Source organism: Emys orbicularis, chromosome 6, assembly GCF_028017835.1.
Source record: "Emys orbicularis isolate rEmyOrb1 chromosome 6, rEmyOrb1.hap1, whole genome shotgun sequence".
Classification (NCBI taxonomy): domain Eukaryota; kingdom Metazoa; phylum Chordata; order Testudines; family Emydidae; genus Emys; species Emys orbicularis.
In genome coordinates this window covers 121,168,288-121,188,184 of record NC_088688.1, presented here as the reverse complement: position 1 = coordinate 121,188,184, position 19,897 = coordinate 121,168,288, and the positions used below count along the sequence as shown (strand labels likewise).

At 45.5% G+C, this 19,897-nt stretch overlaps 1 protein-coding gene across 1 annotated transcript in view; it reads right to left on the bottom strand.

Moving 5' to 3' along the window:
- SNX30 (sorting nexin family member 30) overlaps nucleotides 1-19,897 on the bottom strand; it is a 57,743-nt gene that overhangs the window by 36,956 nt on the left and 890 nt on the right. Inside the window, exons 2-3 of the mRNA XM_065405926.1 lie at nucleotides 2,531-2,650; nucleotides 1,714-1,902 (exon numbers count right to left, since the gene is read on the bottom strand). Of these exons, the coding sequence (XP_065261998.1) occupies nucleotides 1,714-1,902; nucleotides 2,531-2,650 (309 nt within the window). The remainder of the gene's footprint in view (nucleotides 1-1,713; nucleotides 1,903-2,530; nucleotides 2,651-19,897) is intronic.

Genomic DNA, 19,897 nt, shown 5'->3' with positions numbered 1-19,897 from the left:
GAAGTACTGAAACTATATGGGTTTGATGTTTTTGTAACATTTTCATTAGCTAGCCTTTCAGCCAGGTAAACCAAGTTTCTCATCCATATTAGAAATGCCTCTGATGGTAGTTCTGTTGCTCGGAGTTTTATACTGCTGCCCATCGTGGCAGTATCAGAAAGCCTTCAAATTAAGATCAACAGCAACAAGCCTAGTGGCTGTTTTATGTTTTGGAAACATAATTCTCAAGGGATTGGTTTATTCTGTTCAAATCTTGCTGTGCCCATACATGTATACAGGGAATCATCATGAGACTCCTCAGCTGGAAATATTAAGACTAACTCCAAAAATTTATCCTCTAACAGAAGGAGTAGATGACGTAAATCAGACTGATTCATTAGTCCTCAGAGTAGTCTTTGGTCACTGGTCAAGGGCACAGGGTACCCTGTGCTGTCATCTGCCAATACTTTTGATTGGTAAGTGAAGGAGCCTCTTTCTATACCCTTTAAAGTTGGCAAAAGCTTTTTGGCTCTGAAGTGGTCTATGTGGTCAATGCAAGGCCACGCTTTTCCCCTCTACACATACAACCCAGTGACTTCCAGTAGCATATGCCTTCCTCTTAGTGCCACCACTGAAATACCAAAGGCAGTGCCAAAGATGTTCCCCAAAACAGAAAAGAAAAAAAAAAATACAAAAACTCCTCTTCAGATCACCTAGCCATCTCCTTCTCATGAAGGCATGGCTCCCTTCGTTTCTCTAGCCATAGTTCTGTATTGGTTTAGGTATCTTCATGCCACACAAAGGACACATCCTACCCATAATTTGGGAGATAGATTGGCTGACTCTTGGGAGTTACACAACTGTGAAGATTCCAGTTGTTGTCCCACCCGTAGCAGTCTGCCTCTCAATCCTATAGAAGGTTCTATTCCCATTATCTTTTAGTCCAACTGTGTATTTTTCTTCTCACTAGCGTATAGACATCTGATTAATGAATGTGCTATACATAGAGAGAACTCCGTAGTATATACTTCTTTCCTTGCAGTCAGGAGCATTCCTGGACCACACTTGTTATGAGTAGTTCATGTAATACTGTCCATTACCTCTCTGACACATCACAAAGACCCTATGTGGAAAAGCAAAGGCAAGGCTAATATTTAGGACAGCAGAGGAGACTACAGAAAGGAAGAGAGTGAATTTTAAGCAGCATTCAGAGGAGAGTGCACATGGAGACATTTAGTTGTCATCCAAGTGCAGAAGCAATATAGTAGGAGGCACAGTGCTGAAAAAAAGTGAGAGATTATGAAAACAGCAGTGAGGGAATATTTCTCTGCTACAAAGGAAAATTGAGCTATATTTGAAACATGATTCTATACACCTCAATCAGGTTATACAAGAGGTAATCTGATACTCTTAAACTAATGAAGTCAGTCTAGCAGAGTTAATCAATGGTTTCTTGAAAAAACTCCGTTAACCAATTTTTTAAAAAGCTACTAAAGATAAAATCTAGGATGATGTTAACAGTTTTGCATAGTTTCAACAAACACCACACTTCAATGAGTCTATTGAAAGCAATCACATCCTTGGCACATTAACTGACAAAAAGGGACAAATTAAGTTGCTATTTCTGTGCTGAGTTTAAGAGACCTTCCCCTCCCCCCCAAAAAGGAACAACCACCCAAAAGATAGCAAGTGCTTTCCTTTCTCAGGGTAACACGTTCAAAAGTTGCCTAGTACCTTTGTTGTAACCCTGTACGTGATGTACGTCTCCATTGTACAGATGTGTTTTTTGGGATCATCGACAGTGACAAAGAGGTCTCTAGTTTCCCCATCCAAGTCGTCATCCAGCTGCAGTCTGTTGAGCAGTGAGGAGGAGGAGGCTGGGCTGGAAGTATCTACAGGAGTGCCATTGGGCAGACTGAGATCCTGGAGGAAGACCAAAAAAACAAAAACACAGACTTAAACTATTTCTGTCTAGTACAGTTCACAAAGTTTTAACTGTGAAATAGCCAGGTTTCTTTTATGCCCTTCTCCCAAGTGGCCCCATCTATCTAGAACCCCCTTCCTGGTCTACTATGCACATTCCCTTTTCTTTCTTGAAGCCCCTTCTTAAAAACACACCTTTGCCAGAAGACCCAACACACCCTAAATCCATGTTTTGGCCAAGTAGTGTTCACGGAGAGCTTATTTGCGCCTTATTCCTACTCGGTGAGCACCCTCTTGACTAGAGATACCTGCCCCCCAACCGCCATGTCCCCTCATCCCAGTTGTTGGGGCCAGGATGCAGGAGGCAGCTTATTTAAGTTGCAGCAGCTACACCCTAGGGTCACAACAGTGTGTTCATTTCTTGCACTTGACCTTCGGCCTCAGGAGGAGTTGATGACTAGACCATGAATGCACACCTTGCTGTAGCGTATTGGGTCACCGCACAACGTCCAATCAAACTCAAAGGGGGCTTACGCACTAGTCACCTTTTAACTTCAAAGACGTGCATTTAAATCCTGAGTCAGCTCATGGGACAGTTCAGTAGCTTCCAACAAAAAACACCACTCACTAGCATCTGACAGTTCAGCATCCCCATGCTGCCTCCAGCTGGGGAGCGGCCATCAACCAGAACAGCAGCTACGTCACTGGTAGAGGTTAACAGGTAACTGAGCCACTGGGGTCTCTTTTCCTACAAAATAAGGGTCAGGATGCAAGAGTGTCCAGCCTTTAAAAGGAAGCTTTGGAGCCCAAGTATCCTGCCATCTTTTTGCCCCAGAGGTTCTGCCCTTTCCCAGAAGTTCCCACAGGGCCAGCGGAAGTTGACAGCTGCTGCAGAGAGGCAGGCCCACCTCACCTGGAGTGGGCTAAATGATTTAGAAAAATTCCAAGGGATAACAAGTAGCTACTCCGCTTCACGCAGCAGTCCCGCACTGAAAATCCCAGAGATCAACACTCTGGATCAGGGGTCTCAAAGTCCTGGCCCGAGGGCCATCTGCAGCCAGAGAACCTCCCCACTGCGGCCCGCGGAGGAGAGATGCATGCAACCACGTTGCCGGCTCTGTCTGCTGCAGGCGCTGCCCCCCGCAACTGCCATTGGCTGGGGGAGAGGGACAGAGATACCATCACTAGTGGCCAGGCAGAGTCAGCATCGTTAGTTGCCGGGCAAAGTCAGCCACGGAGGCAACGTCACTTTTCCCCCCCCCCACAATGAATATAAACAAGTCACAATACCGAACACAGCTATCCGACGCACACCTTGCTGCAATCCTGAAGGTTTCAACTGCTCAGTCACAGAGGCCAAACATCGACAAACTGACAGAACTGAAGCACTGCCAGGTGTCTGGCAAACACTAAAAACTCTCTGGCAGGCAAAGAAGTGTATAAAGTTGTATGACAGTTTTATTATTTTTAAGAAATGCAAAATAAAAAATATAATGTAAACGTTTTCTTTTCTGAACACCATCTTCAGTGACATTATTGGCCCGCTGGGGAGGATTTGAGGACTGGCACTGGCCCCAAGGTAAATTGAGTTTGAGACCCCTGGTGTGGATACTTCTATTCTTTGAAGGGCTGTTTACATTTCTATGTAGCTAGAAACAGTTACCACTCCCCCAGAGTCTATACCAGTGGGTCTCAAACTTTTTTACTGGTGACCCCTTTCACGTCGCAAGCCTCGGAGTGCGAGCCCCCTAATAAATTAAACACCCTTTTAAATATATTTAACACCATTATAAATACTGGAGGCAGGCAGGGTTTGGGGTGGAAATTGACAGCTCGTGACCCCCCCCTGTAATGACCTCATGACCCCCGAAGGGTGCCAACCCCCAGTTTGAGAACCCCTGGTCTATACAAACCCACATTCAGCATAGATAGTTCTCTATCCTGCCATCAGATGGTTGTGAAGCAATAAAAAGCTAATTCATTAAAATTTTCAAGTTAGCAGAACAATTAAGACATACTTACACAACTTAGAGTGCTCCGACTTCCACAGGAACATTTGACACCAATATATAAAACACTACTCCAAGGACTCCGGCTCTTCCTTTGCAGGAGGAAGTCTTTTATTGTTAACATGTGAATCCTGTCTACGCTAAACAACTTCCAGGGAGGGCAGAGGTTTCCCCCTCCCCTCAGTACAATGCTTTGTGGAATTATTTTCTTTCATTGGAACAGAATAAAGCATTTTGCACTAAGTATCTGAGTCACTGGAGTCTTCTTTTGCTTACAGGACAACGACTGGGATGACATGGGAGGGGAGAATCATTTGCAATTTGAGACACTATCTGAAAGATGATGGATTTAAATAGCTTTCAGTAAAGCACATCCTCCAACCATAAACTCCTCTAAATGTACAGAGGACATTCCTGTCCCTTTTGGAAAGTCTAACCCAAAAGGAGAGGCATTGAGGCTGGATTACAGCTGTTTTACCAACAGGAATTAAGACTCCCCAAGAGATGGTAGAGACCTCCAAATACTTCAGTTCAGCTCTAGGTCAAGAGTTTCAAAAGTGACTAGTGATTTTGGGTTCCTAACTTGAGAGACCCTAAAAGGGCCTGATTTTCAGAAAACTGAGCTTCTGCCTTAAAAAAAACAGGCCCCTTTAAGGTGACACAAAGGGAACACAAGGATCACCCACAAAAGCTTATGCTCCAATACATCTGTTAGTCTTAAAGGTGCCACAGGACTCTGTGGCTTTTTACAGATCCAGACTAACACGGCTACCCCTCTGATACATAAGGATCATTAGTCACTTTTCAAAAGTCTGGCCATATCATATTATGAAATGGATTAAGATTAGATGCGACAGTTTAGTACATGAGTAATGTAGGCCAATAATATTATACATCCTTCTTTACTGGAAGTGACAAATGTGGATAGGTTTTCTTTAAATACCAATTTGGCCTAAATGAGACTCCTATTAAAGAAAGACAGGAAAGCAAGTAAAAAGGAGAAGGAAGTTTTCCAGCTTTAAGTGCCACCCCTATTTGTGCTATCCAAAGCAGGCATACTTCTTCCTCTCCTCCCCCACCCTTCTTCAGTATCTTGAGGGACGATCTTTTGAACAATTGTTCCCTCGTGCTTTTGCACAAATACTATACTATTATATAATAGCTAGGAACAGTTACAAAGCAAGATTTATAGCAGGTTGCTTGGAGAGACAGACAGACATTATGGCAAGTTCTCAGTCAAGGATGCCACTGGTTTGAATATTATATAATGACTAAGGCTATGTCTACACTGCCACTTTCAGCGATAAAAACTTTAGTTGTTCGGAGGTGTGAAAAAACACACACACACACCCCCGAGCAACAAAAGTTTTACTGCCACTTTTCAGCACTAAAGACAGCGCTTTATCCCGGGAGCCACACGCCTGGCGACAAAGCTACCACCCCTTGTTCAGGGTAGTTTTTTTTTAATTTTATTTTATCATCACCGGGAGAGCTCTCCCCCAGCGATAAAGTGTGACTACACTGCCCATGCGACAGCACGGCCGTGGCAGCGTAGACATACCCTCACTCCCAGAGAGAGCAGACTCCGTAAATGAAGCATTTTAACAGTTTGCATTTTTAAAATGCAATGTCAGCCTTGTGTGTGTGCAAGTTTGTTTTCTTAGGAATAAGCTCAATAAAGAAAAGTGGCAGTTACTCAATGTTTTACCACCACATAGCCCATCTCCATGTAAGAGAGCCCACAAATTAAATTTGGGACCTGGAAGTCATTGCGTATTTATTCCTGTTCCTGCTCCACTGCCTGTAACTGACCCACCTGAGATCTTTTAGGTTAACCCTCAATTTCATACTAACTACATGTCAGTGGAGTCAGCTTTCTTAGGGGTGATGCAAGAGTAAGGAGAAGGCAGGTGCAAATCGCGATGCTACTCAGAAATATATAAGTGAGACAAGCAGGATACCACACCCAGCGCCATGTTTACAGAATGAAAGGCACTTCTACACTATCACAGTGCTAAGATGCAGAGCACGGAAATGAGTCAGGGCGCTAGGTTACATCAGCTTTGGCCAAGTCACTTTACAAATGGGGAAACTGAAGCACAGAAGACAAATGAAGACACTAGTTACCGACTTCACAGGAGTGAGGAGAGTTTGAATGCTTTGAGATCCTCGGGAAGGAAGATCTGTAGGAATGCAAATTAGTGTTTTCCATATTGCTATCCTAATGAACACTTAGGAGTAAGACAGCTTGATAGTTTAGGATTGTGAGGAAAGGAGGCCAGCCAGAGAATTTCTGTCAAGACCTAGTTTTCTGGGGTGCTTTGCACACAGAGCATGATCCCTTCTGGTGCCTATGAGGGCAGCACTCGTGGTTCCAGCAGGAGTCAGTAACTGAAGCAATACCGCTCCCAACTTGGATAAGGCATGACAAGAGCAAGACCTATGCTGGCCAGTTGTGAACAGAAACTGAAAGGACCCTTTATACCACCTCATCCCCTACTAGCCAGGTGCAGACATGAGCAAGGGAGATCCAGGAATAGCACTACTGTGTGGAGAGACAAGCACTAGATGAGAGAGATGCCAAGCAACCCCTCCCCTATTTGTCTGTATTGCTTCTGACTAGACTGTCTCAGACTCTCACAAAAAGTACGCCATGGGGAGGAGGGGAAGTGGGAGGGATGAGACGACAAAATAAAGTTTCTGTGCTGCAGGACTGCTCCCTACGCTATCCCAATCACTGCCTCACCATTTCTTAAAGATTAACAAGGACTGTGTTGACAAGACAGACTATAGGCCCACCTGTATCCTAGCAATCAAGAAAAGTGCCTCTGTAGATGCATCAAGTTCCTGGCAGAGCCATTGTGGCGGGAGCTGTGGTTTCCCACTCATAACCACGGGCTAAAGGAAATACTGACCAACTCGCCCTCAGATCAATGTAACAAGTGATAGTATATTAGTCCTAGAAGACCAATGCAGAATAGCAGTGCAAGCTTTTTCTGATAAAAAAAAAATTGCATTTTTATTTGCTTGACTAATGGTAACATTCTGGATTCTAATGTCCTGCTGGCTGCTGGGATACTGGAGTCTTGAACCCAAAGCAGTTTCCAGCAGCTCCAAACTGGGAAGAACCATCCTAGATTTTTGTAAACCCTTCCCCAAGTATTTACAGCCCTGATTGCCACCGTAAGCCACAAGAACTGGCCCATTTTCTGAGTGCCAGTGCCTTGCACCACTAGGGGCTGCTGTGCAGAGCCAACCGAAGATACCCCATCCCAGTTACTGCCCTGGAGCTGCACATGGCAGTAGCCAGAGAATTTGGTGCTCCTCTTGCCCTGGGGGAAGAGGATTATTGGGACCTCCACAGAAAGGAAACATTGCTGCCAGTGGAAGAACATGGTTGTCCTGCTCCTCCTGACTAGAATGGGAGGGTGAAAGACAAGGAAAGAATAAATAAAGTTCCAAATCCCAAATATATACATTTATCATCTAGGATTATATTCCCTAAACATGCTTTAGAGAACAGTGAGGCAGGGCTCAGTAAATTCAGTTTGCCAAGTAGTCTTAGGTCATATTGGTTAGCCTTTTTAGGACATCGTACTGAGTCTCAATAGCGAACTCGCAAGAGAGTGGTAAATAAATAGCAAGCTTGGTCACTTGCCAGTTTCCTCAGGCCAGTGTTTTCGACCCTATGAAAGAGGGCTGGATGGCCTTGCATTAAAAAGCCTCATCTTCCAGAATGATGGATGCAGTATGGAAGGGTTGTAAACAGGCATTACTATCTGAAGAAACTGACTAAAAATGTCGATGCAGAGGACGCGACACTAAAGACAGTCAGCCAAGATTCAAGCAAACAGCAGCTTTAATCCTACCTCCACGTCCTTCAATACACAAGCAGAGTCAGGCACCACCAACTCTTAATGTGACCCAGACACGCTCTTATTGCAAGATGGGGTTGGGCTTCCTTTCGGTCCTCCCTAGGAATGAGGGCTAGTCTATTCACTGCTATGAGCGGGTCTTCTACTCAGATACAAATATTCCCCTTTTTACATCTAGCCTGCCCTCTGGAGGACCAAAGTGCTACATACAGTCTCAAAGCCTCACTGCCTGGGGTTTTGTCAGATCCATTCTTAGGGTATGTCTACACTGAATGCTACAGTGCCGCATCTGCAGCTGCACCGCTGTAGTGCTTCAGTGTAGACACTACCTACCAGTGGCGTAGCCAGAATGGGACAGTTGGTAGGCCCCAACTTCAGGTGGATGGGCAATGACGGGGGGCAGGAGGGATCGGGGCTGCTTCCCCCAAACCCTCTCCAGCTGGCCTTGCAGGGGGCAATAGACATGCTGGCCAGGGGCCCCCCAGGGTCCAGGCGGACACCCAAGGAGCAGGGTTGGGGTGTGAGGACTTGTCCCACTCTGCCCGCCCAGCTCTCCAGCTGGGGAGGGGGGCTCAGGCACAGGGGTTTGCGGGCAGGCAAACCCCCGTGCCCCAACCCTGCTCCCCAGCTGGAGCGCTGGGCAGGTGCAGAGCCAGGGGTGGGCCTGGATGCTAAGTGGGTGGGCCGTGGCCCGCCCGTGGCTATGCCCCTGCTACTTACACTGATGGGAGGGGTTCTCCCATCCGCATAGTTATTCCATCTCCCCAAGAAGTGGTAGGTACATCAACAGAAGAATTCTTCCGTCCACCTAGTGCGGTCTACACCAGGGGTTAGGGTGTAAAAGCTACATCTCTCAGGGATGTAGATTTTTCACACCCCTAAGCAACAAAGGTAAGCCAACCTAATTTTCTAGTATAAACCAGGCCTAAGTGACACACACATTCATTAAGATTTCACCATTGCCTTAACTGGAGAGGAGCCATCAGAGAAGAGATGCTTCCAGGAACATAGATGCCATCCTTTACATACATGCGAGAAAGTAGCCGGATGGTTACGGGATTATTGCTATCTTTTCTATTTTTTAGTGTGAATTTAACGAACCCTTTTCCTCCATATGCAGCCCATATGCCAATTCAGGCGTTACTGGCCTTTTATGGTTCGTGTGTAGGATATGGCAGTAGGCCAACCACTGTGGAACTACATGTCTCAGTGCTGATGAAGTCAAGTATGCCACTTTCTACCCCCTGCAAGAAACTGCTCACCAAACAGTTACTGCATCAATACATCCTTCACAACTCAAGGATGTGGCACTGAAAATGCTGGCTCATTAAGCCAGTTACAACTAACTTCAGGTTACAATTGGCCAGATTCTACATTCATTTACTCTAGGTCTTGATTACCATAATTGCATGATTTGCCCTCAAGTGCTGCTAGCGGCTAGTTCATTGGGAATTCCTGCTTTTAAGAACTGGAAAAGCAACTAGTTCTCAGCCTGCCTGCCTGGCGCTCCAGCCAGGGAACGGGGTTGGAGTGCAGGGGGGCTTGCCTTGTCTTTGAAGGATGTATGTGCTTGGGGGAGGGGGAAAAGCAAAGGAGGATTGATCTCTTCCTATGGGCTCTTTACTCTTCCTCACCACTTTTGCTGGTGCGGCCTTCTCCCTGCCCCCGCCCCCAACCTAAACAAATCAAACCCTCTCCTCTCAGTCTGCCAGCCATCTGGTGCCTCTACATTACAGCCCAGAGCAACGCCCACATTCATAGAATGGCCCTGTTCTCCTGGCAGAGCGGCTCACTTCCTCAATGCCTGTCAGTGATGTTTTAATACCATCTGCCACTGCCTGATGAGACACCCTCTCACACCCACCAGCCTCTTTGTATATAAACCCTCCACCCCCATCCAGCTAAAGCTACGGCATTTGCCTATCAAACTAACCACCTGCTATCATGTGCAAGACGCGCGCGCACACACACAAAATTCAACCATAATGAGAGGAAGGTTGGTCCAGCAGTTAGGTCTTCAGCCTAGGACTTGGGAGACCGGAGTTCAGTTCCCTGCTCCACCAGAAACACCCTCCCGTGTCACTTTGGGCAGATCTCTGGGACTTTCTTAACTCGTGTAAAATGGGATAACAATGCTGACCTACTTCATAAGGATGTTGTAAGGTTAGCTACACTAAAGACTGTGAGGTGTGCAAAATGAGTACATAGGTTATTTTCATCTTTATTAGAGACTACCTTGTATAGAAAGAGCCCTAACACTCAGAGAAACATGAATATTTCCAACTCCAGTAGCCTTGCTGTAGTTAAAAAAAAAAAAAAAAAACCCACCACACAGATGCAGCCACAAACAGATGTAGTATAAAGAGCCTTAAAAATTCCTTCCAACCACTAGATAGCAATGGAATATTTAAAGATGTGAGTTTTTCCCCACAATGTTTTTAACAGCAAGATGTTTCCAGGACTAAAACTTTTAAGACCCAGGCAGGAAGACAAATTCTAAATAATGCTTTTACTTAAAGAACAGATCAGGTTTATTTTATATACATATATTCCATAATATTTTTTACATAATCACTTCCAATCTTTAAGAGTTTGTCATGCAACAGCTGTCTGACACTAAAGCCAGCCTCCTAAAACTCATGCAAGCCCCACCCCAAGTCAGCTGATACATGATCTGCACAGCCTTCAGTTTTTAAATAATTGACAGTTATTTCTATACCTAATTTTTAAAGACAACTATGTGTGTGGGAAGAGAGAAAGTGATTCTGTAGAAAGACCATTTCTACTCATATATGGAATGTGGATAAGGCAAAGTTTCACAATAAATTAGAAGAAACCCCAATCTTTCTACCTCTGGTAAAAAGAGTATACAGTAACTCCTCACTTAATGTTGTAGTTATGTTCTTGAAAAATGCGACTAAGTGAAACGATGTTAAGCGAATCCACTTTCCCCATAAGAATTAATGTAAATGAGGGGATTAGGTTCCAGGGAAAAAATTTTCACCAGACAAAAGACACTAACACACACACACACACACACTACAAGTTTTAAACAATTTTAAACTGGTACACAGTGATGGGGATTGAGAAGCTTGGTTGAGGTGGAGGAGTCAGAGGGTGGGATATTTCCCTTACTGCTAAATGATGAACTAGCAATTGGCTGAGCCCTCAAGGGTTAACTCTCTCACTCGACAAGGCAGCAGGAATGGAGGGAGATATGCGCATTTCCCCTTTAAGTACACTGCCTTGTTAATCAGATCAGCTTGCTGAGACCAACTGCTGCAAGCTCCCTCCCTCCTGAGCCCTGGTGTGTCCCCCCTGCTCTATGGAAGATGGGGTAAGCGGGGTGCAGGATCAGGGGAAGGGGGAAACCCTGACATTAGCCCCCCTCTTCCTTCCCTCTTCCCCTGCACAGCAAGCAGGAGTCTCGGGGAGCAGCTCCAAGGCAGAGGGCAGGAGGGACAGCTGCAATTGCTAGCCTGCTGGGCGGCTGCAGCACAGGGAACTTAGGGGAGCAGGGAGCGAATAGGGGGGGCTGCCGGTCCACCCTGGTTCCAAGCCCCCACCAGCTAGCTGCAACGGGCTGCTCTTCCTGCAAGCAGTAGACAAAGCAGGCGGCTGCCAAACGACGTTAGAAGGGAGCATTGCACACCTTTAAACAAGCATGTTCCCTAATTGATCAGCAACGTAACAACGAAACAACGTTAACCAGGATGACTTTAAGTGAGGAGTTACTGTACGTGAACCTTAAAATCCAAAGCAAGCTTCAAATGCAATACCGTAGGGCTATTGGTGAATTTTTAAGGGCCACAAAATAGAGATGGACGTTTAATGAAGTCCTATTGTAATCTAGAAGCATCTAGCTAGGCTTTTTTAGGACAGCAGTTAAAAGCAGCCAAAACCCTATAATTGTTTTAAGATAGGCAATGCCAATGATTAATTCAATGAGTAAAAGTTATACCTTGTTTGCAGGATCATGCCCTATCTTCGATGTAGGAAAGCAAAGGATTGATTGTTACGGGAAGACAGGTTATAACAAGAGCACAAGACACTAATGTGTGCCCACATCTTGTCAATTTGTAAGAGCAGAGTCCAATAAGAGAAGCAGAGCTCACTATTGACTTGTTTCTTCTAGTTTTCCTTGGATTTGAAAGAGAAGACACAGGATCCAGAGAGATATTTCAGAAATATGGGGCATCCTGAAAAAGGGGCAAAGCTGCTTATGGGAAGAGATCAGGATGCACAATATGACGGGTTCTATTGAGGCTGGGTCAGGAAGCGAGGAGTTAGAATATAGTGCAAAAGAGAAATCTTGAGCCAATGCAAGGATTGAGGTTGGAAGAGTCATCTACACAAAAAGTGAGCTTAACTACAGCATAGCGAATGGAATCTGGTGTGATGCAACCATCAGGGGATGGTGAGATGAGATAACTAGGATGCGGAGCAGGGTGTCAGCAGCAGGAATGGTGGAAGAAGGGATTGAGTGTGGAAGTTATATAGAGGAAGTGCTGACAGAATTTACTAGCAGCCTGGTTGTGGGGGGAAGACTGCTAGAAGGAGTGCTAACGGAGGCCAAGGTTTGAGTCCCGTTCTTCAAGTTAAAAAAGGAGTGGAGGAAAGAAAGGCTTTTCAAAACAAGAAGCCAATAGTTTCTACTGTTCTCTTAACTTAATCCTTTATACAGAAGGGATCATTTGGAGAGCAGATTTTTGGTTCCGAGATGCACATTTATTTAAATATAGTTCTGACTAGAGCAGCTGAGATTATTTCTGTGGAAGACCAATACGTCATGGAAATAAGAGGTTTTGAAATTTCATCTAGCGAAATATAGCATAACACGAGAAAGCCACTAAATATTTGACTGTCCCTCTATGAATTCTTGTCAGCATTTTGAAAAATGCCTCAGAACTAGGAATTGCTTCTCTGGAACCATAATTAAGAGCTCTGACACTGCCAATATAGCTTGTAACTCATTTCTGTTAATACGCAGTGGTTTCTGGAGCTCATCCATTCTAATACTTGCACTTTGGAGCAGGGGAAGCCCTAAGTTGTCTCTAGGGCTGTGAAGTGATAGATCAATTTCTGGGTGGAGTTCAGCATCTGTCTAGCCTTATCTTTGCAAGCAAAAGTCAATACAATGGGGACTCCTGTAAAGTATTTAGTGGATCAAGAGGTAATTCAACAAGATACACAAAAGAGGAATAATCCTGTTAACCTTTAGAACACAGAAGATGGGGAGCTTTTTTTCCCCACCTGCCGTAACCTATTAGTTATGGGTCTCTTCTGCTGCTGTATGTGATGTGCCCCAGCAGGCGTAGCTAAGTGAAGGGGCACTTGTATAAGTAGGAGCATTGCCAGCAAATCGAGCGATGTGATCATTCCCCTCTATTTGACATTGGTGAGGCCTCACCTGGAGTCCTGTGTCCAGTTTTGGGCCCCACACTACAAGGATGTGGAAAAATTGGAAAGAGTCCAGCGGAAGGCAACAAAAATGATTAGGGGGCTGGAGCACATGACTTATGAGGAGAGGCTGAGGGAACTGGGATTGTTTAGTCTGCAGAAGAGAAGAATGAGGGGGGATTTGATAGCTGCTTTCAACTACCTGAAAGGGGGCTCCAAAGAGGATGGATCTAGACTGTTCTCAGTGGAAGCAGATGACAGAACAAGGAGTAATGGTCTCAAGTTGCAGTGGGGGAGGTTTAGGTTGTATATTGGGGGGGGGGGAACTTTCACTAGGAGGGTGGTGAAGCACTGGAATGGGTTACCTAGGGAGGTGGTGGAATCTCCTTCCTTAGAGGTTTTTAAGTCAGGCTTGACAAAGCCCTGGCTGGGATGATTTAGTTGGGGATTGGTCCTGCTTTGAGCAGGGGGTTGGACTAGATGACCTCCTGAGGTCCTTTCCAACCCTGATAGTCTATGATTCTAAGGTTTACTAGAATTTCTATTCCTTGGGGTGGGATTTAAAAAAAAAAACCAGTTCATTCCACATTGGCATAACTCTGTTCCCATTGAAGTCAATAGGAATTTTACTGTTCATTTCAATGGGAACAGAGTTAAGCCAGAGAATCTCACCCTAAAGCTTCTCTTCAGGTATGAGGTGGACAGTGATCAAGGGATGACAAGGAAAGCCAATAAGCGGGGGGGGGGGGAGAAATGGGAGAGAAGAGAAGAATTCCACAGAGAAGTGGCAGAAACCGAGAGACCCAAGAAGGGAGAGACCCCAAGGAGAGTCTGGAGCAGACAGCTCAGTTTTAAGGATGGAGACTATACTGTACCTACCCTAACCACAACCTACTAAGCCAGTTAAACAGCAATAATTCCACTGGAAGTAAAGCGATGAAGTTTTAGAAAGTGCCCCTCATTGGGAGCCTGCAAGTGCGTTGGGGGTGAAGTCTGGCAGACAAATGAAAGCACTACAAACTTGCACACTGTTTTGTACTAGAAGATGGACCAGGCCTTCACTTGGGGGTGCCTCACAAATGTATATGCACAAAGAGTGGCAAGAAGAGTTGTGACTGGGTGTCTGCACCTTAAAAATGCCAAAATCTCAGTTAAGTATGCATCTGTGACAAATCTAGGCATTTTCTGTGACCATTTTATGTGCTATGTATTGCTCTGTACCTATGACCTTGGCATCACTATCCACTGTGGGGGAAAGAATTCATTTTTTCCCCTAGGACATGGGAGATCAGGCTAGGTATTTGAGAAATATGTACATTATGGCTCTCCGGAATGGAATCAACACATTTGAATGGGAGACCTTGGGAACCAATCCCAATGACCAAAAAGGTACACCTCGCTGCAGAGGGAGCTGAACATGTGAATACAGCATGGCTGTGTTCAGAGAACAAAGACAAGAGGTGGCAGGTGATGTGTTAAGAGCTGAGCTCTTAGACACGGGGCTCTGACTTGGGACTGACAGACAAAAGGGACACAGAGAGAAAGGAAGCAATGATCGTTTCTACAGCAGCACGGATCAGGGACTGCTCTCTGCTAACCTAAGGACTTTCAGATTCCGTAGGCCAGGTGACCAACTAATTGTGACCTTGTTTTGAAAAGGCTCCCTGATGTCACTGCAAATACTTACTGAGAGCACTGCACCCCGAAGGAACCAGCCTTCTGCAGGAGTCGGATTTAGATGGATTCACTGCAGGGAGCCAGAGAGACAGGGATGGTTGGTGCCCAAAGGCCCAGTTTCGGAGTTATGGAGGCAGCAGCAGCATACAAAGGAAAACGTGTACTGGACAGCCAAGACTGTAGAAGCTGCAGAGATTAACAGACCTTATTTTAAGAGCCAAGATTCTTTTTCCCCCCATACAGATCAGTCAGAATGAAGGAGCTGTGCCAACGAGATAGGCATCGGAGGCTGTAGAGAACCAATTCTGCAATCCTGTTCCAACATAGCTCACGATACTTGCAAAACTAAGTTTGTTTTATGCTACTCCAAACTGCAGAGACGATGCCAGATAAAGCAGCACAAAGTGTGAGAGGCTCGTGAAGACTTTCAACCATGGCTAGGTAGGCTCCATTCTTACAAGCTATGTGGTTACATTATTGAACAGCACCTGTGGATTCACAAGTTATCATAGCTGGAAATGGCACATGAAGCCCTAAGAGTGATTAAACTGGTGCTGAAAAGGATAAGGAGGGAGACTTGGTGGTGGACTCTTCAAGTTAGAGCTTCAGTTGAGAAGAACAAGGTCAACAAATGGCAGGCCAGTGGCTTGAGCAAGGATAAGAGGCGTATGGAGGCAAAACAGCCGAAGTGTTACAACAGATAAAAAATTTGTCCTGCAATGGGCTACATAACCAACTAGGAGGATATGAGGGAGAAGAGACCATCTACAAACTCACTAAGGCAAGAGAAAATAATGAGGGATGTGAATCAGTTTGCTTCTATTAGAAATGAACATGGTATATGACAAATCAACAAAGCCTGGAGTGATAATTTTGAAAGAGTGCTGAACGAGGAGAAGCCAAGGAAGGAACTAACACCACGCAAGCCGAAACCAGGCTTGACAGATTGCATGCAGAAGGAAGAGGTTGCAGAGGCACTTAGGGCCACATGAAGTATGGGTGGATGCACTGAAGTCACTGGGAAGGGAAGGCAGCAAGTATTTTACAAGTCTGTTCAATGATTTTTAAGAAAGAGAATGCTGGAGTGACAAAAGCTTTGTGGTGCCCAGTTTTAAACAAAGGAGAGAATATACTGTGTTCTAATTATCACCCAATTAAGCTGATGTCATACTATGAAAGTATGGGAGATGATTACTGAAAAGCATTTGCATGGAATGGTTGAAGTTTGAAACTGTCAGTAAGGATTTATGCCAGGATGAAGTACAATTTATGCTATATTTATCATAAGAATGTCCATAGTGGGTAAGACCAATGGTCCATCTAGCCCAGTACCCTGCCTTTCAACAGTGGCCAGTGCCAAATGCTTCAGAGCAAACAAACAGAACAGGGCAATCATCAAGTGACCCATCCCATCATCCAGTCCCAGCTTCTTGCAGTCAGAATCCTCTAAGAATTCTTATGGATAAGTTCAGAGAAGAGAGACAGCATCTGAGTATGGTCTTTATAGACATGGAGAGGGCATATGATTGTGTACCAAGAGAATTCAAATGGGAATTTGAGACAGAGAGGTGTGCCTGAGGGATAGGTCCATCTTACCCAGGAGATGTGCAACGGAGCAGCTAGCATAGTCAAAACCAAATGGGACTACAACAGAGAGAGTTTCCAGTAAACATTGGCCTGCATGAGGGGTTAGCACTGAGTCTTTTTTGTTAGCAGTTGTCACAGATGTGATAAGTGAGAATATATGAAGGGAGACACCTTGCTGTTTGCTGAGGACAGTCAAATGTGTAGAAGACAGAGACCCTGAAAGCCAACTTTGAACAGCAGCATCACAATTTTCAGCAGGCAGGACATGGAGTGAACGTTAATAAGACCGAGGCTTTGATAACTGGGGGACGACCACCTACCATAAAGGATATTCTAGGCAGAGAGCTTAGGGGAGTGAAAATTTACATACCTAGCATCAATGGCTGCTGACAATGGTGGCCTCCTGAGTGATGCACAGCATCATACCAAAGCTGCTTCAGGTGCAAATAGAGGGAGCTGACCCCAATTCTCTGGGATAAAAAAATGCCAAAAGGCAGACTGCATAAAACTATAATTTGTCCCATCCTAACGTATGGAACCAAGACTTGGCCAGTCACAAGAAAAGAGACCTTGAGGTGGTCAAATGGTTAGATGCTCCTTGATAAGGAAATGACGTTGTGGGGGATTTTGAGTGGGGTCTGAGGCGCTGGATTCACCACTCAAGCTACAGGCTGCAGTGACTACGTAGGGCAGTTAGAATGCTCTACAGACTCTACACTCCAGACCCCACTCAAAATCCCTGGGGCTTACCTTTTATTAGATTTGATGGTGCCGTCTGTACGTGTGCCACAGGGAGAACACACCCTGAGGCTGCTACTAAATACAAATCACAAGCACAGAGGTGTTCACGATTCATATTTAGTCACACAAGTGCCTTTGCATACTTCAGTGGGCGTGGTACCCCAGTGCCCTCTGTATACGAGCTACCACTGACTCTCCAGAAACTTGCACATTAAACGAATTCACTAGAAGCTTTATCTGTCAGCAGCCTGGGTCCTTTCCAGCTCTGCCAAAGAGAAGAAAGGAGAAGAGCACTGTGGGGAAATAAAGGCAACGAACAGAGTTCTGCCAGCTTCCAGGAAACAGAACTAGGTCTGTATTTACCTTTTAAGGCAGCATTGCTGAGTGTGGGGTGCACACAACCCTTCTGGGGTGGGGCACAAAACAGTGGCAGTGCAAGTTTCCTCTGTACTGTCCAGCCAACATGGCAGGGTTGGAGCTTTCAAAGGGTTTAGGAAGCGTTGCTTGAAAGGTTCTAAACAAGTGCATAATCCAACCCCTCAGGCGGACTCAGTAAATTGTCCTATCCCTCTACTAAATAGGCATCAGGATTGTAGGGCTTTTCTGGTTGACATGGAGCAGACAGTCAAGGCTAAATTCAGTTGTGGCATAAGCCCACTAACTGAATGGGGCTGTGTCTACTTACAGCAGGGAGAATTGGGACCCCAATCTCAATTTATACAGAGGAGAGTATTATAGCACTTCATACCTGGCAAATGCATTTTGCTGGGGGTGCGGGAGACAAAGAGCAAACAAATGTAGCTTCTGTGCACAGATGGTAGTTAGAGGGGCAGTGGAAAGAGCTATGAACCTAGGCCAGAATGGCAGCAGAGTTCAACCACACTTGCATCTTCTTACCCATTTTTTCAAGCCAGTGAATTAGCCTGCCAAGAGATGAAGTCACAGCCAAAGATTAAGACAATCAGGCCAGTCGGCAAGCCAGCAGGCATTAAATTTAACCTATTGAAGTGTTTTGGGAATGGGCATTAACCGCACAAGCGGTTTAAACTTTACTACTACCATAAGATTAGAGAGAGATGCTGCTTATTTAGAAAGCCCCTATATTCTTGCAAAAGGGAAGTCGAGTTTTTCCTGCCAGTTCTGTGAACATTAAACAGAGGAGGGAGAGCTCTGGGACAGAAAGGCAGAACACCCCGACGATATGCTCTCAGATTCATTGTCTTCTGGATTTTACTGCCAAATCCTTCTCCAGATACTGGAGCATCTCGGCTCTTTTCTCAGGTCTGACCTACTGGGTTTTTAGGCTCAGGGCATCCCTTTTTATTTGAGAGATTATACCAAAGATATGGCGTTCAGATAGAGAGCTAATTGAGTCTGCTGTTCTCCACTGCTTTGATGTCAGAATATTTTACTCAGAGACAAGCTTTGAATAAGGCCAATTACTATGAGCATCTATTCCCTCATCTCACACACAGCATTTTCAGCAGCTAGCACTCATCCCTACCCTACACAAATGACTCCAGCAGCACAGGTGGATTCACCTGCACTACTTCCTACGAGCATATTGTCAGCTGGCCTGAGGCTACTGTTGGGCAGAGCCCTCTCCTCCTTCTCCCAACCTCTCCCCCCCCCCCCCCACCCACCCCAATGATCAGGGTGACAAAGCTCACCTGACTCTCAGCTGCCTCTTAAAAAGATGTGCACCTGCTTGCACTCCAGAATTTAAGGACCGAGTTTAAGGCCCTGTTTACACTAGGGAAATTCACACCAGTGTAGTTATGTCTCAGAGCAGAACTTACACCAGTAACATACCGGGATCAGCGATACTGGTGCAGCACATTGAGTTTGCACCACTACAGTTACTTTCATGCAAATCTCCTTTGTGGAGCCAAGGCCAGAGCCTCCAGCCCTTACGGATGCAAAGACATCATGTTAGTTCACAACCTGAAGGTAAACCAAGGCAGTAATGTCCACCTTAGTGCACTGACAACCTAGTACGCAGCTCTGAAGTGTGAGCTGCCCCACGCCATCTCAAAGGGTACCAACCCCAAAGCCTAATGTTGATAACTTACAGGTCAACTATTTGCCTGCTGGTCAAGTCACAGAAGGGTGACTTCGGCTTAGGTGGGCAAGTCCCCTCTCCTCCAGGGGAGGCACCATCCCCCTCGGAGACAATGAATGGTGGATCAGGGATAAGGGAGAGGCCCCATCTACAGAGAGGAGCAGTGGCACCAGACAGCTCTTGTATGGGGAGGGATGACCACTGCCCTGCAATGAGAAGCATGGCAGGGCAAAAAGGGTATGCCTAGGGCTCCAGATCACCTCAGTCTTGCCCTGTAGAGAGCTCCACTCATGTGGATTTAGACAAAGCCAGGGGCAGCCACAAAGCCTCCAGAACAAAGGACGGCAGATTTGTAACTGTTGACACCTAGCCCCATCCTGCACAAGTCAATGAGAGCGGAGGATGCCATTCAGAGTTCAGGAAGCCTGCAGCACCTTGTAGGACCAGGCCCTATATTTATCTATTGACTGAATGAAATTTAGTTTGAGAAAGCTTCAGGCCCACCCCCACAAGCTGCCCAAGGCATAACAACTATCCAACCTGACCAGATTTCTTTATTCAACTACAATTTAAAAAAAAAAAAAAAAAAAGCCTGCATGCACGCTCAATAAGAAATACCTAACCACTGCAAGAACAAGCAACAC